Source organism: Cariama cristata, unplaced genomic scaffold, assembly GCF_000690535.1.
Source record: "Cariama cristata isolate BGI_N322 unplaced genomic scaffold, ASM69053v1 scaffold25602, whole genome shotgun sequence".
Lineage (NCBI taxonomy): Eukaryota > Metazoa > Chordata > Aves > Cariamiformes > Cariamidae > Cariama > Cariama cristata.
This window is the reverse complement of record NW_009603676.1, coordinates 19202-33842: the sequence shown is the minus strand read 5'-3', so window position 1 is coordinate 33842 and position 14641 is coordinate 19202. Positions and strand designations below refer to the sequence as shown.

Here is a 14641-nt window from a genome sequence, read left to right as displayed (position 1 = left end):
TGCGTCAAAATCAGCAAATTGAAAGAGAAGAGCGTTGAGGAGCCTGGGCCATCGCCCACTTCTCCATCATGCATGAGCTTGGGAGAAGAATAGAAGGAGGAAAGGGGAGATAACAGCACAGGTCTGGGAGAAGCAGTGCAGAGCAGGATGTCTAGGCACAACTGGGACTCTGCAGAGCCGAGGAGTTTGAATTTGACCTGATAGGAGGCAGGGAGCTGAGGGAATGATTTCAGGGGCAGTGCAAGCATTTTTAGGCTTCTCCTTCCTGTAATTTTTACAGCAATGCAGAGTTCTTGGTGCAATCGCCATCTGCCTCCCAGATCTGCCAAAACCAGCAGTAACCTCACAGCAAGCCCTGCACCCTGGGTGTCTCCAGGAAAGCAGCAATGTGTGTTGGGAAAGGTTCCCTTGGTGTGCAGGAGTGCTCCCATGGCGCATTGCTTGTTCAAACAGACTGTGGGTATTCACTAACGCCCTGCCTTCTCGGGTGTGTTTGCAGGCATACGCAGATTACATGGGCTTCATCCTCACTCTGAATGAAGGTGTCAGGGGCAAGAAGCTAACCTGCGAATACAAAGTTTCAGAGGTAGGAGAAGGGTTTGGATCCCCTTGCTTCTCCTTTTCTGCCCTTTTTTTTTTTGAATCTTTTTTTTTTTTGCCTCTACAGTGACTATTTCCTAAGCAAAGAATGAATTGGCAGCTTATCTGGGAGTCAGGAAGAATAAATGTGGTTGGGTTATGCTTGGGGATGCAAATGTCAGCCTGCAATCCTGCCCCCAGGATGCAGAGGCTCTGTGTGTGCTTGCTGGATGGGAAATCAAGCAAGTTACAAGTGGAGAGAAGCTGGTGGTGAAAAGGAAGATGAGGCAAGGACATGTTTTGACCCTGTTTTCACAGTCTGGCTTCAAACAGTGGTGTTTTGAAGATGTGATGTTCCCTCCTGGTTGCAGGCCAAAGGCTGAGATGTCTGTACCATTCCCGTTCTCCCACTGGCGTTTCTGTGGGACCTTGGCCAAGTTGCTTGTCTCCCTGTCCCTGGGCTTCCTTGTTGCTCAGACTGTGTTAAAAGCATCGATCTCCTCGGCCCGTGCTGCAGCTGAAGCTGTACGAGGTCTGGTTTGATAGCGTGTGAGCTCAAGGCTTGTCATTGAGTGGCCCTGCCTCACCAAGGGTCGTGCCGAGGGTCACGGGGTGCTGTGGAGCACGCAGGAGTGCTGGGCTGGGGAGGTGGGTTTAGGCTCTGGGGCCCCATCGCCCCTTCCGAGGTGTTAAGCAGAAAGGACCTATTTTTCCCCTTGCATTAATGTGACTGTCACCTGGTTCTATCTGCTGCCATGGCCGGTTTTAATGCCTGTTCCCCTTATCGAGGCACAGCGAGATCGTTTAGAGCCAGAGGGAAAGGGCAGGCATCCTCAGTGGTGTTACTGCCTGGCCTGAGCTGTGCTCAGTGCTGGCCTGAGGTCTCCCTGGGTGCTGCCATGGTCTGCAGAGCACATGTGGGCCACCAGCTTCACTTCCACATTGCGTGCTGGATCCCCCCTCCCTCTTTCTGCATTGCAATGAGGAGATTCTTGGGTACATTTTTACTGTTCAAACTTACCACGGCTGTGCAAGAAAACAGAGAACGGTCTAAAAAGATCTAGGCAGAGTGGAAGCGGACTGAGCCCTGTGTGTTGGTAGCTTCATTCTGGGGTGGGAAGGCAGCCTACGATGATCTTTAACCTAGTCATTTATGTTTGAAGCAGGCATGTTAAGGCCAGCCTTCCCTTCTAGGAGCCAGTGCGTGAATGAGAAACTTGCTTGTAGTTCATGGGGTGGATCAGGGATAATGAGTCCCTCCCTAACAGGCTGTAGGTCCACCTTTTGTTCCTTCAGTTCAGTAGAAACTGCTGTCAAATGCTGCTCTTGCTTTCCACTGTTTGCATTTCACCTTTGAGTTTTGTCTTTGTTGTGATCTCGCTCATTCCCAACCATTCACAGAGCAGTTCTAGGGAAACAAAGCATTAAAAGTGAGCAGAGCAAAACAAAGGGGGGAGGGGGGAAAACCCCCCTCTTCTCCCAACCCCTTTGAGCTGTCAGCTGTCTAGGAAGAGCTGTATCAGGGCTATGCCCGTGCAGCAGATCCCTCTTGGAGTGAATGTTTTCCATCCACAGTCCCAGTCCAGGTGACAAACAAGAGACACGATCCTGACTGCTTGGGAAGTGGCAGGGAACATCTCATTCCCCTCGCATGGAGCAGAGCAGAAGCCTGTGACTTGAGGCACAGGTGGAGCATCCCCAGGGTTGCCTCGCTGATGAGGTTGCCTGTTCACACGAGTTCGTTTGTAGATCAAACTGCTTATCTATGCTTTTAAAGGCTCAGCCCCTTGTGGCCTCTGCTTGCATCTCTGCTCTGCTTTCTTCTCTTATGCCGTACCTGCTGCTGATGTGCTTTTGTGCCGTCCCATCTTCCTCCCTGATCAAATGCTGGTGACGCCTTCCTTTGGCAAATGACCTCCTGGAATCCTTTTTGCTGAACGTGTATCCTCTCCATGACTTACTAGTATTGCTTTGCCATGGAAAAAAAAAAGCAAGTATGGTCTGCTCTGCTTTTAAAGAGACAGCTTAATGGTTTCCAGAGTAGCGTGTGTCGATACCAAACTGTCTGCTGGAGCAAGAGCTGGATCCTTTGGGGACTCAGCCCCTTCTGAGACTTGTGGAGCTTGCTGTGCTCTTTCTGAAAAATTGTTTGGAGCTGTCTGGGGCTTTGCTGGAGGCATCTGACAAGTAGTGATAGCGGAGCTGTTGTTTAGGACTCTGGCGTAGATGCTATGTCTGGCACAAGGTTGTCCGACTGATGGGCTGTGACCTGCCTTCTCCTCCTGGAGAGAGTGCTTTTCACGTCAGGATCCATGCAGCAACTGCTGGGGCTGCAGCCCGGAGCAGTTTTTCAAAGCTGTGACTTTGATCAGAGGAGCAGTGCGGCAAGGAAGAGGTTAATTTTGGCCACGCAGGGAGCAGACCTTCCCTTCAAACAACCCGCTGCACTGGGGCAAACTGACTGGCCTTGTGTTTTGCTCTGGTTCCAGGAGGGAACTGGGGAAAGCTGCAAATACCCCAATTTTAGCAGCTCTCCCCTCCAGCAGGGCCCAAAGAGCCCACAGGAGCAGGCTTGGTCCCCCCAGGCGGCTTTGACTGCCATGATGCCTTCTCAGCACCTCCGGCTGCCCAGCCCCTGCTCTTGAGAGATGCTGACAGGTCTCTGCACTGCAGGAGGCTCTGTGGTTTGCCTTTGGGACCGGTGGCAGACTCAGGGTCAAGGGGATGCAAAATCAGCACAACGAGAAGACCAAGGAGAGCAGGGGGGTGGAGGCTGCCCTTGCTTTGATCACTGGAAAGGTAAAGCAAAAATAGAGCTTGAAAACCCAGCCAGGCAAAACAAGGCTGCAGTGGTGCTGATGGTTGTGTTCCCATAAGCTCTGCTCTTCCCCTCCTTCTCCCCTGCTAGGCTCGGCTCTGGGTGCACAAGTTTCATCTGCTGGACAATGGGAAGCTGCTTCTTTTAGTAACTCCCTTTTCAAAGGGCCTTGAGCCCAAAATGAGCCGCATCTCTTTAATTATTTATTGGCATGGCTGAGCCAGCAGCTGGGTCCTGCTCTCCCGTGTTCAGTGGGGCTGGGCTTTATAATCCCTTTAAAGCAAGTGAGTGGGGAAGGGGAGGTTTGACTCTCACACTCCCTAAGGCCTGCGGGCAGATCTGGGGAGGGGGAAGGAGCTGGTCCTTGCCAGCCATTTATCCAGGCAGCACTGAGTGCTCGCTCAGAGGGGTTTGAAATACGGTGGCTGCTCGTAATGAGCTGCTGGTGCCGGCGGATAAATCACCAGTACGATTTAATTATTTAATGCAACCCAGTGCTGGGGATGCTGTTGCTTAATTGGAGTTGAGTGCAATAGCCAGGAAGGAGGAGAGCTGAGTCCAAACCTGGCCTGGTGCAGTGGGGAGATGTTGGGTTTCTGCAGCGTTTTGGGCAGCAGGGAGCTGAAGCAGAGGGGGCTGTGCTGCCTCGATCCACGCGTATCTGGGGCACTGGCCTGCTAGTGGCTCTACCTTGCAGCACCAGAGCTTCTGGCCCCCTGTGTCCCTTGGCACTTGGGTCCTTTGTGTTCCTGGTGTGCTCAGGTCTTCTCCTCTATCCCAGCCTCTGACCTGGCTCGAGTGTCGAGATCCTGTGGGGTGGGTGGATCCCTCCCCTGCCAGATCCTGCTTCCCACCATGTCCTCAGGATGGCACCTCAGGAGCTACTGTCTGGGGGAGGCTGTGCCTGCCAAGAGACCCTTCCTCCTGGGTGCAGAGAGCATGGGGAGCGATCCGCAGCTGGTTCAGTGGCAGCACAGCTCTGCCATGCCTGTCTCTCCGCCCGCCCTCTTCAAGTGGCACTTCAAGGGCTTGAAACTTGCTGGGCTCGGCTGTTTCCTCGTCCTCCCGGCAGGCAGCGTGAAGAATTGAACCACAGCCCAGGAGACCAGCCAGCTTCACACGGTCGATGCCTCCAGCAAAGTCAAACCAACCGCTGCTTCTGCTGTCCTCTTTGTCCCCTTGAAGGAGGAATCCCCTCTCGAGACAGAGGAGCCTACACTGCCCGGGGCCTGGCCAGCTGCTGTGGCAGCTGACGGCTCTCCGGCTGCTTGGAGTCAGGCGAGGAGAGTCCAAGAACCTCTGGCAGGCTTGACCGGTTGTCGGCAGAGCCTCCTAAAACTGTTTGGAGCTGCTTAAAGTGCTGCCTGTGGTGTTATCTGTTGGTGCATGAAGTGTAGCTGTTCCCCAGATGTATGGGCAAGGCAGAGAAGAGGCTGGGTGCATTGGCCAGCCCTGGTCCTAACAGTACAGCTTGAGACATCGTCCTCTATCGCCTATTGCACCTCTCTTTTCCTTCATGGCCACAGCAATGCCGCCTGCAGTCACTCTCATACATCCTACGCAGTTTCCTCACTTTCTCCTTCCAGCACTAGGTGTAAGAACAATGGCTCTGTTGTCTTGCTGTTGCCTTCCCATCAGCTTTCTGTTTGTATTGAGACACTTCTCTGAGAACCGAGAGCCTCTCATGCTTGCTCTGATGACACCACTGGTGGGCAAACCAGACTGCCTCTTCCCCTCGATAGGCTGTATTTTGCCATGTGCACTGAGTATCCTTGGGTTGGAGTTGTCCTGGCAGTCTGGCTGGTATGAGTTTGAAGAAACAGGAACCATGCTGAGAGGGTTGAATTGTGATTAGGCCCTGCTGCATTGGGCGCTGTACAAACACTAACACCATCACTGCTAATCCTGGCTCCTAAGAGACACTTTAGGACAAAGATTAGAGGCCTTGAGAAGGGCCTTTAAATCACATCATAAGCCACTGGTGAGGGTATACGGTAAGTGCTGTGCTCTATCCCATGGGGGATGCAGGACCCTCAAGATGCAGAGCCTGGGTTTTATGTTGGAGATCTCTGAATTGTGTAGCGCTTCCCTGCTGCTCAGTCCTGTATGCCCTACAGCTAGGAGCTTGCTGTTGCTCTTCTCCCAGAGGTTTTAAAGCATAGTGCTGTTAAAGTTCATGAAAGACAGTGTGGGCGACTGGAGAGCCTGCCTCAGGCTGGGCTTTGTGCTGGACTGATCTTCTGAGGGGAAGCATGGTTTTCCTGGCCTCTCTGCATTTTGGGGAGGGTTGGCACATCATGTTTCTGCTTGCCACCCTTGGGAAAGGTGGTGTGGGCTTTAATGACTCCAATCCAGGGCAGAGATGTCAGAGCCTGAGGGACTTCTCTGTTTTATGTCACTGTGACCCCTCATCTTCTTTGTCTCTCTAGCCCATTGAAAAGCTGGTGGCTCTTCTGAACACCCTTGACAGATGGATTGATGAAACCCCGCCAGTGGATCAACCTTCTCGCTTTGGGAACAAAGCCTTCAGGACCTGGTATGCCAAACTAGACCAGGTGAGCATGTCTTTCACATGTAGTGTTACATGCTGCTCCTACAGAAGGGGACAGTGCCCAGCAGGGGTAGCAGGATGGCTCTGTCAGCAGCCTACAGAGGAATTGCTCAGATAAGCTGTGAAAGATCCACCTCTTGATAAGCATAATTTGCCACTGATTTGATGCTGTCTTCTCCTCTTATGAGAGCGTAAGGTCCATGAAATGCTCTTGGCTTGGTCTCCACGTCCTGGATGAACCATGAGGGCTCTCCAAGCTCAGGGAACCTCTTTGCTTTGTAACTGCCCACTGTGTCTGCTAGCTGATGGGTGACACAAAATCAGAGGAAGGTTGTGCTCGACTTCCTTGAGCTCAGAGCACTTGCCCTGCACTGAGCTCTGGAGGTGGCACAAGCACAGTCCCAGCAGCAGTGAGCTTGCAGGTGGTCTGTTGTTCTATTAATGCTTTTGTCCTGGAGATGACTCAGTGGGTAACTAGGTTGATGTACTTGGATGGTGAAGCTTTCTTTTCCTGCAGGATGTGTGTGGCCTGGATAAGTGTCAGGACAAGCTCTTCCTGAATTGCTTCGTCTCCGGAGATAACTTCTTCACCAGGAGAATTCGATCCTCTGTCGTGCTGACTCTGGCCATTGTAGGAGTGCACCATTGCAGCTCCCACTCTGCAACAGTGTCTGAGCAGAGGATGTTCTTGGGGACTGTGACAGATCTGCACACACTCAAGGTGACTCTGGCCATTGTAGGAGTGCACCATTGCAGCTCCCACTCTGCAACAGTGTCTGAGCAGAGGATGACTTGTTCTTGGGGACTGTGACAGATCTGCACTCACTCAAGGGAGTCTTTTGTGTCTTTCAGGAGGCAGAAAAGTTGGTGGCAACAGTGATTCCCAAGCATTTGGCTGATGCTGCACCAGAAGTGGCCGTGTACTTAAAGGAATCGGTGGGGAACTCCACCCGCATTGACTATGGCACAGGTACCTGGGCCTGCATGCTGGCCGAGGCTGGACTCCCTCGGGTAGTGATCCTTTGGAGCCTGGTCCTGCATTTATTTAAATGTGTCATTGCCACTATTTTTAGTACCAGGTTGAAACAAACACCTTCCTTCTAGGGCCTCCTCACCGCTGTGTCCAGTGGGGCTATGACTGAGAGGGCTGGGCCTGGGAGCAGGGCTGTGCTAGAGCTATGATGCCCTTTTCACGTCTCGTCTGAGGAGATGTGAACCAAGCTGTGCAAGCCATTCTGGGATAAGCTGTAGGAGCTGATTTACTGCATACAGCAGTCCTGCACCTGCTGATCTGCAATAGGCAGTTTAGAGGGATAAAATACAATTGCTTGAATTGGAACTGGAGTGGGAACCACGTTCATGCTCAGTGGGAAGTGTCTTGAGGACTGGTGCTTCCTAGAAGTGACATCACTGCTTACAGAGGGACTTTGAAATCTGAAGGTAGAAGCATTTTGCACCTAAGGAGACACTAATTTGCAGGTTGAAGTAAACACACTGGCTTCAATTAGACCTAAATCCAGAATCATCTACGTGCTGTGCTCCTCTGTCTGGAGGACAGGTGTGACCTTACCAGAAGGCAGGACAGCAGGACGCTGTGGGTGCAAGGAAACATGACCTACGACCTGGACAGGGAGAGGAAGAGGAGGACGTGGGCAAAAGGATGAAGAACTGGAGGCTGTGCAGTGCTTGCCAGGAGAGCTGCGGCTCGCCAGCACCAGGGGGAGATGTTGGCTTTGGAAAGGGACCCGCTGGCTGGGGGTTGTCAGCTCAGGGGAGGCAATTCAGCCTTTCCTCCTCTCCTGTGTGTCCCGAGCCAGAAGCCCATGTTCTAGCTCACAGTGGCTAGACCATAGGTGCACTTTGTTCCTACGCTGGGAGCTGCGCTTCTTCGTAGCATGGAGCTGCTGGTCTTGTACTCTCCCTTCTTTTGTGGTCCCTTCCACTAAAAGACATTTCTGGGTTTGCTGGTTTTCTTTCCCTTGCTGTTAGCTGGAGGACCAAGCTGCAGAGGCTCAGCCTGAGATCCCCATACCTTCTGTGACAGACTGTTCCCGGCAGCATCATGGGATCTGCATCCTTCCAACACAGAGATATTTTTGAAGTCGGAGGAAATCTGTTTACTTGCAGATGTGAGGTTCTCTCACATCCCTCAAGCAGATGACTCTGTGGTGCTCCACTTCCCCTGCTGTGCCAAGTTCCTGGGAAAGGCCCTGCCTTGCTCCCAGCATGCACAGTTTTTCCTGGGCATGTTTTTCCTCAAGAACTTCTTTTCTCAAAGTTAATAATCACCTTATGAATGTCTAGAAAGTATACTTTGGATGGGTGCTGCATGGAGATGAAATATTGTCAGCTCATGGCATTAACAGGGACAATAGGGTTGGGGCTTTTGAGATGGGGCTGTGACTGCTGTGATTTCTGAAAAGCCATTGTGGTTCCTACAGAAGGGTTGTCCCGGGGACCAGAGACACCAGTGTCATGTCTCTTTGTCTTTTAACTCTAGGGCACGAAGCTGCATTTGCAGCCTTTCTCTGCTGCCTCTGCAAAATCGGTGTGCTCAGAGTGGATGACCAGATGGCCATCGTCTTTAAAGTATTTAACAGGTGAGGTAATGGAAGGAGAAGGGCTGGAAGCATTTGGCTCTTTGGGGGCAGGTCCCTGACAGTCTCCCCTTACAGCTGTCTGGGATGTGTGAGATGTTACTGCCTGTTCTGTACACCAGACTCCTCCTGTAGTCTCGGCTGATTGTGTCCCCTTTCTTCCACTGATCTGCACCCATTTGGGAGTAAGAAATTGCAAGAAGAGCCTCCTCCTGGGGTGCGAGCTGGGCAAATCAAGGGCTTTCTACAAAGACGTGTACATAATTAGAGAACGTGAGTGCTGAAGGGCTTACTGGCCTAGGAAGAAGGGCAGAATGGGAAAACTGAAGACAAACTTAAACAAAATTAGGAGGCAGATACGCTTTTTAAGAGAACGTGAGTGCTGAAGGGCTTACTGGCCTAGGAAGAAGGGCAGAATGGGAAAACTGAAGACAAACAAAATTAGGAGGCAGATATGCTTTTTAATGGACTGTGTGGTGACCCATTATAACTATCTCCAAAAGAGGTGAAAACACCTTGTCTGTTAGATGCTGAGTGTCTTTCTGGAAAGTTACTGTAGTTGAGCACAAGTTATTGAGCTCTGCAGAGGTACGTGGGTGAAGCTCTGTGCTTTGTGATAGACAGGAATTATCTGATCAGAGGATCTAACATCTCGTCAGGTATTACAAAAATAAAGAAATCTCTATGAAACTGGCAGGCCTCCACTGCTCCCCTAGATGTGTTTCCAGCCCAGGAGGTAGAGTTGGTAGTGAGGAAACTGGTGGAATGGGTGTTTGGAGTCCAGAGATCTAATCCCAGCTGTATCACTGTTTGGTGGCATGGAAACAATTTCATTCAATAGTACTTCCAGCTTAATTTTCCACCTGAAAAGTGGAAGTAGTGGTTCCTGTAAGATGGAAAGCTTTCTGAGATCTTTTGGAAGTTGTTGAAGGAGAGCAAAGTGTCAATGTTTTCAAATAACAGTGGGGTAAGATCTGCACCAACACAAGACACTGCAGATAAAATAAACCCCTGCCACTTGATTTCTTAGTGAATTTGGTGTAAAAAAAAAAAAATTCCAGTTTTTAAAAGGTTCTAGTATTAGCTACTATACATGCCATCAGGCTGCTTTCTGTGGCAAAGGAGCTGAATATAGATTCTGTGTACTGTGCTCTATGTGGGGGTCCTGCTTGCAAGTGATAAAGTTGTGTCCTGCTTCAGACTGGTTGTTCTTATCCTCATGTAAGTCAATGAAGACAGAAGGCGGCCTTGTCTTAACCATTCCTTCTCTCTTTGGTCTCAGGTACCTAGAAGTGATGCGAAAACTTCAGAAGACCTACAGAATGGAACCTGCTGGCAGCCAGGGCGTGTGGGGTTTGGATGACTTCCAATTCCTGCCTTTCATATGGGGCAGTTCCCAGCTGATAGGTACTAATAAAAAACTTCTTGTGTCCCAACCTGCCCCATCTGTCTAGGTTACAAGGATGATGGGGCTTGGGACAGACTTTAAAATTCAAATATGTCAAATTTGTGTGTAATACAGCAGAAGAGTTCGCTTGGGGCTTGGATTTTTTTTCCTTCCTTCAGCTTTCCAAATAAAGCTAGTTGCTTAGGTTGGGAGATGGAAGGCTTCCTTGTACAGTACCTCTGTCTTTATTGCAATGATTACAAGGTTTTTAAAAGGACAGTCTTGGTTTTGGTGCTAGAAAACACATTTTCTGCCCTGGGGAGTTTACCAGGTGCTCTCACTGCTGAGGCACTGGAGTGGGAGATGAGATGGAAGGGAGCAGCTCTGTGCTGACTTCTGAAGAGCTCTGATGGGAGGATCATGTTTCTTCTAGAAGAGGGGCAGGACAAGACCTGGTTGAACTTGGTCTCAGAAGAGGGGTGCCGTACAGGTTACTTCTTATTGTCTCTTGCTCTTTTTAGACCATCCAAATCTGGAGCCACGACACTTTGTTGATGAGAAGGTGGTAAACGAAAACCATAAGGACTTCATGTTCCTGGAGTGCATCCTCTTCATTACAGAGGTGAGGACTGGAAGGTTTGTCCCACAGGGAAGTTCTCTTGACATTAGATACTTGGCTCTGGCTGTGGTTTTCTCTTCCTCCTTTGCTTGTTTGTTTGCTCTCACGGAACTGTGCGGATGAACCATTGTTGCATGTCTGAGGTGCTCTCCTTGAGTGAGTTGAGACAGGGATGTTGAGAGGAAAGTATAATTAAGCTAGACGGGTTGTGGATTGCAGTTGAAGGGAGCTGTAACAAGAGCAAACAAATAACCTTGGATCATCACTTGGATCAGTCAGTGGGAACTTAGATGGAGAAGACTAGTGCCTGCAAGTATGCTAGGAAGCTGAAGTAGGAGCTGCAAAATGACTGGGCTCGCCAAGATAACCTCCCTTCCCTCCAGCCGTTGGGTGCTGCCTGGCAGGCCCTGGGCCTCCCCTTGCTTAGGGCAAGCTCGGAGACCTCTGTGCAGCTGGATCTTCTCCAGATTCTACCAAAAGAGTTGCCCATGAAATGCACTTTATTTGCAAAGGATCTAGAGCAGAGATAGTGCTGAGACTCACCCAGCTGGCAACGCTATCAGGACCGTGTTTCTGCTCAAGCACTGTAGGGCCCATGGGTGAGGGACTGGTGATATTCAGCTTGTTGCCAACCGTGAGCAGTGTTTCCCAGTGAGGGAGCTCACAGCTTTCTGCCCTCAGCTGCCCTGGATGATCTGGCCGTGTTTCTACCATCCCCCTTGCTGCACGATTTGGGCAGGGAGAGCAAGAACCACATGCTCCATTGTGGGGAGGGACTTCTTGACTATGGCAAAAGAGAGTTGATGGGGTTAATTTTGAAGGACAGAGTGCAATTCTTCCCCTTTGCTCTGTTCACTTCCCTGCCCCCTGCCTCTTTAATTTAGTGATTAGATGGGAAGGGTGGTTACAGCATATGAACGTAGCCTTTCATGTAGGAAATTTTCATAGAAGCCTTTGGCCCAAACCCCAGGAGGTGCTGTGTTCTGAATCTAGTAGGGTTTGTTTTGGTACTTAGCACCTCACAGGGTTTAACCCTTAATGCAGAGATAAATCATGCCATGGGTAGTAAAGAGGCACTGGAGGAAGAGATCAGGATGAGGACAGGAAAGCAGGAGCCAAGACGCTCAGAGATTTATTTTAATTTGGGCCTCTGTAATATCCAGACAATGCAGTAACCTCTTAAAAACATAAAAACATGCATCTCTTGACATGTGTGTAGAAAATTCTGTGGTGCACGGATGACATGTAGAGTTTGAAATACACAGCACCGTATTGCTTCTTCAGGTCACTCTGCTTCTGCCTGCAGAAGGTTAGCTTTTTAGTAGGCTTTTAAAATAAATGATTTCACTTATTTGTTGAGAATCGTGGAATTCAGTGTTTCTGCTGAGTTCCTCAGTGCCACCTGGTGGCAAGGAGCCCTCTTCTCGGGCCCTCCTGGTGGGAGCCGCTAAGGGATGGCAACAACCTGGATTATCAAATGCATGGTATTTTCAGTCTGTCTTCATGCAGGCACTGTTTCCTTTTTGTAAAGATTTTTGCTTTTAAAATTTGTTTTTTTCTCTCCCAAATGCCTGGGAAGGCTGTTACTGCCACTAGAGGGGGCTGAGACAGCCTCCAGTGCCCTCCAAACGCTTTCTCTCCAAAATCAACAACAAAACAAAATAGCAGGGAAAAAGATAGAAGGGATTAAAGACTTTAATAAATGAACGACATTCTTTTCTTCTGAGCTTGTCAGCTGGAAACAGCTCTCCTTTAAAGGTGTTAAACATGTAGCAAATACCACAACAGTTCCCATAGTGGGTCTGGTACATCTTACCGACATGAGAGCAGGTTTTGTTTCAGCAAGCTACAACGGAGCTAGGTTGTTTTCTTTCAACTGAGAGAATAGTCTCTTGAGCAGATATTTTTCTTAGCCCCTGGGTGATGTTTCAAGGATATGAATATACACTGTCGTGGTGTTTGCCACGTGTATATTTAAACCTCAGGCTCTTAAAGTAGCAGCGAGGTGATGTCCAGGCTGAACCCACTGAGGCATCCTCCATACAACAGCACCCCCCTGCACGGCGCACAGGCACGGCAGCGAGCCTTGCGTAAGCTGGCCTGCTCTTGGGAAATCTGCGGGGTGGTTTTGGACCTGAACGCGTGGTCCTTGAATAGAGTGAGGTTTACAGAGCCGGCTGGGACTTGAGCTATCCCCCTACTGCCGCCTTGCCTGCCAAAGTGTGCTGCAGGGTGCATGTGGTACCCGTAGATGTGAGGATGAGGAGAGTTTGGGAGCATCTCTGTGGTGCCTGCCACGCTAGGGGCTGTGGACGGCAGCGATGGCAGGGCTGTGTGTGTTTGTGCAGAAGAGGGGTGCCGGGTACGCCCCAGCTGTTGTGGTGGATCAGTGCGATCGCCCAGATGCTCCTCTGAGGGCCCAGAGCAGGCAACAGGAATTTCAGCTTCAATCTGGCTTCTAAATTTGGAGGTTTGGGAAGGGAGGGCTCGGATTTCGGCTGGAAGGGAAGGAGCTGACAGGAAAGCACGGCCTCAGCCTTCCCCCTCCCCCCGGCACTGACAGAGGAACCATTTACAAAAGGCCGATTCTCTTGGGAACCGAGAGGCAGGAACGCCGCGTCTGTGAGTAATTTCCTGCTCAGTATGGCTGCTCTGACTCACACCGTTCCCCTGGGGTCACTGCGGGACTGCAGCATGCTCGCCGCCTCTCGCTCTTCCCCCCCCCAAGCTCTCCCTCCCCCCCCCAGCTCTCCCTCTGCGCCCTTTGTGGCTGGAAGGAGATGAATATTTTTGTTCCCCCCTCATCCTCCTTATTTTTCCCTCCCCAGTTTGAAACCGTAGGCAAACCGTCCCTCGCTGGGCACCCTGGGTGAGAAGGGCCATGGTGGCAGCCGTGCCAGGCGCTCACACGGCCCCCGGACCCTCTGTGGGGCCGACCAGCCAAGGCACCCCCCTCCCTGCTCTCGCTCGCTCTGGCTTGGGAAGCGGGGAGAAGCAAAGCACGGTGGTGGTGGCTGATGCAGACTGTGCCCCTGCGAAGGGTAGTGATGCTGGAGGAAGGTTTGGCGTCAAAATGCATGCAGCCGAATCTCCCGTATGGGGAGGAGGGGGATGCTTTGAGCAAACCGCCTGGCGCTGAGCTCCCTGGCAGCCTTCAACTTGGGTGCCCGCCGGTGCCAAATCCTTGCGCTTAATAGTGCGCTGGCCCTGTTGGGTAGCGTCGTGCTTTGTGTATCTGCGCGTTTCATCTTGTATCCGCAAGGAAAGCATGCACGGCGGAGGGGAGCGGGAGCGGCTGAGCGGCTCATCCGTCATCCCCCAGCTCACGAGAACCGCCGAGGGGAAGTGGGGATGTGTCTGCGCTCTCCCGGCAGCGGTCAAAACTACAGACTCGCTTCCCCCGGTGCTCCAGCCCCGAGGTCAGTGGGTTTGAAACACATTGTCCTCCAAGCAGTGGAGTTTTTTGGGTTCCCCCCGCCCCCCTTTCCCTCTCTCTTTCTTCCTTTGCTGCAGACTGGTGCCACACAGACCTTGCAGAAGGGCAGCAGCAATTTCCCAAAGCAGATTGATTGGCTTTGCTTGCTTTTACAGTAGGCAGAGAGCTGGTTTTGGAGGCTCTTTTCCCACCCTCGCTCCAGGCCTGTGCGTGTGTGGAGGGAAGGGGTTAGTTGTTCGAGCCCCGAGTCGAGAATGGGAGTCCAAGAGATTCTTCTCTCCCAATGCTCCTTTTTAGCGTGAGCTTCGGCCTTGCGGTTTCTGATGTCATGGGAACTTCACTCAGTCAGAGTGGCTGCGTTGTATTTCTTTTTCTCCCCGAGGGTCTGTTTTCGTTCATGGGGGAGAAGGAGGAACAACTACCCAGGGAATCTACAGGCAACTGTCGCTGATTGCAGCTTTTCCTCTGCCCTCTCTCCTCCAAGCCCCTCGCCCTGGGAAGAGAAACACTGGAGTATAAAAAAAAAAAATTCTAAAAATTAAAACAATTCAAAGCATATGCTGCAAGCTAGCAACTCACGGCTCTGGAGCTGGTTTGGAGAGCAGGAGTGGAGCGTGTCCCCTCTGCTCCTGCCTCCCTCCAGAGCCCTCCTCT

The 14641-nt window shown here is 51.2% G+C and overlaps 1 protein-coding gene across 3 annotated transcripts in view; it reads left to right on the top strand.

Annotated features, from left to right (window-relative positions):
- The window catches only part of PPP2R4 (protein phosphatase 2A activator, regulatory subunit 4), a 22505-nt gene that overhangs the window by 986 nt on the left and 6878 nt on the right, over positions 1–14641 (top strand). The window contains exons 2-7 of one of the 3 annotated variants that reach the window (XM_009695298.1): positions 500–586; positions 5827–5952; positions 6801–6918; positions 8449–8548; positions 9828–9952; positions 10454–10554. In XM_009695298.1, coding sequence (XP_009693600.1) covers positions 500–586; positions 5827–5952; positions 6801–6918; positions 8449–8548; positions 9828–9952; positions 10454–10554 — 657 coding nt within the window. The remainder of the gene's footprint in view (positions 1–499; positions 587–5826; positions 5953–6800; positions 6919–8448; positions 8549–9827; positions 9953–10453; positions 10555–14641) is intronic. The other 2 variants (XM_009695299.1, XM_009695300.1) reach the window with 2 other exon arrangements.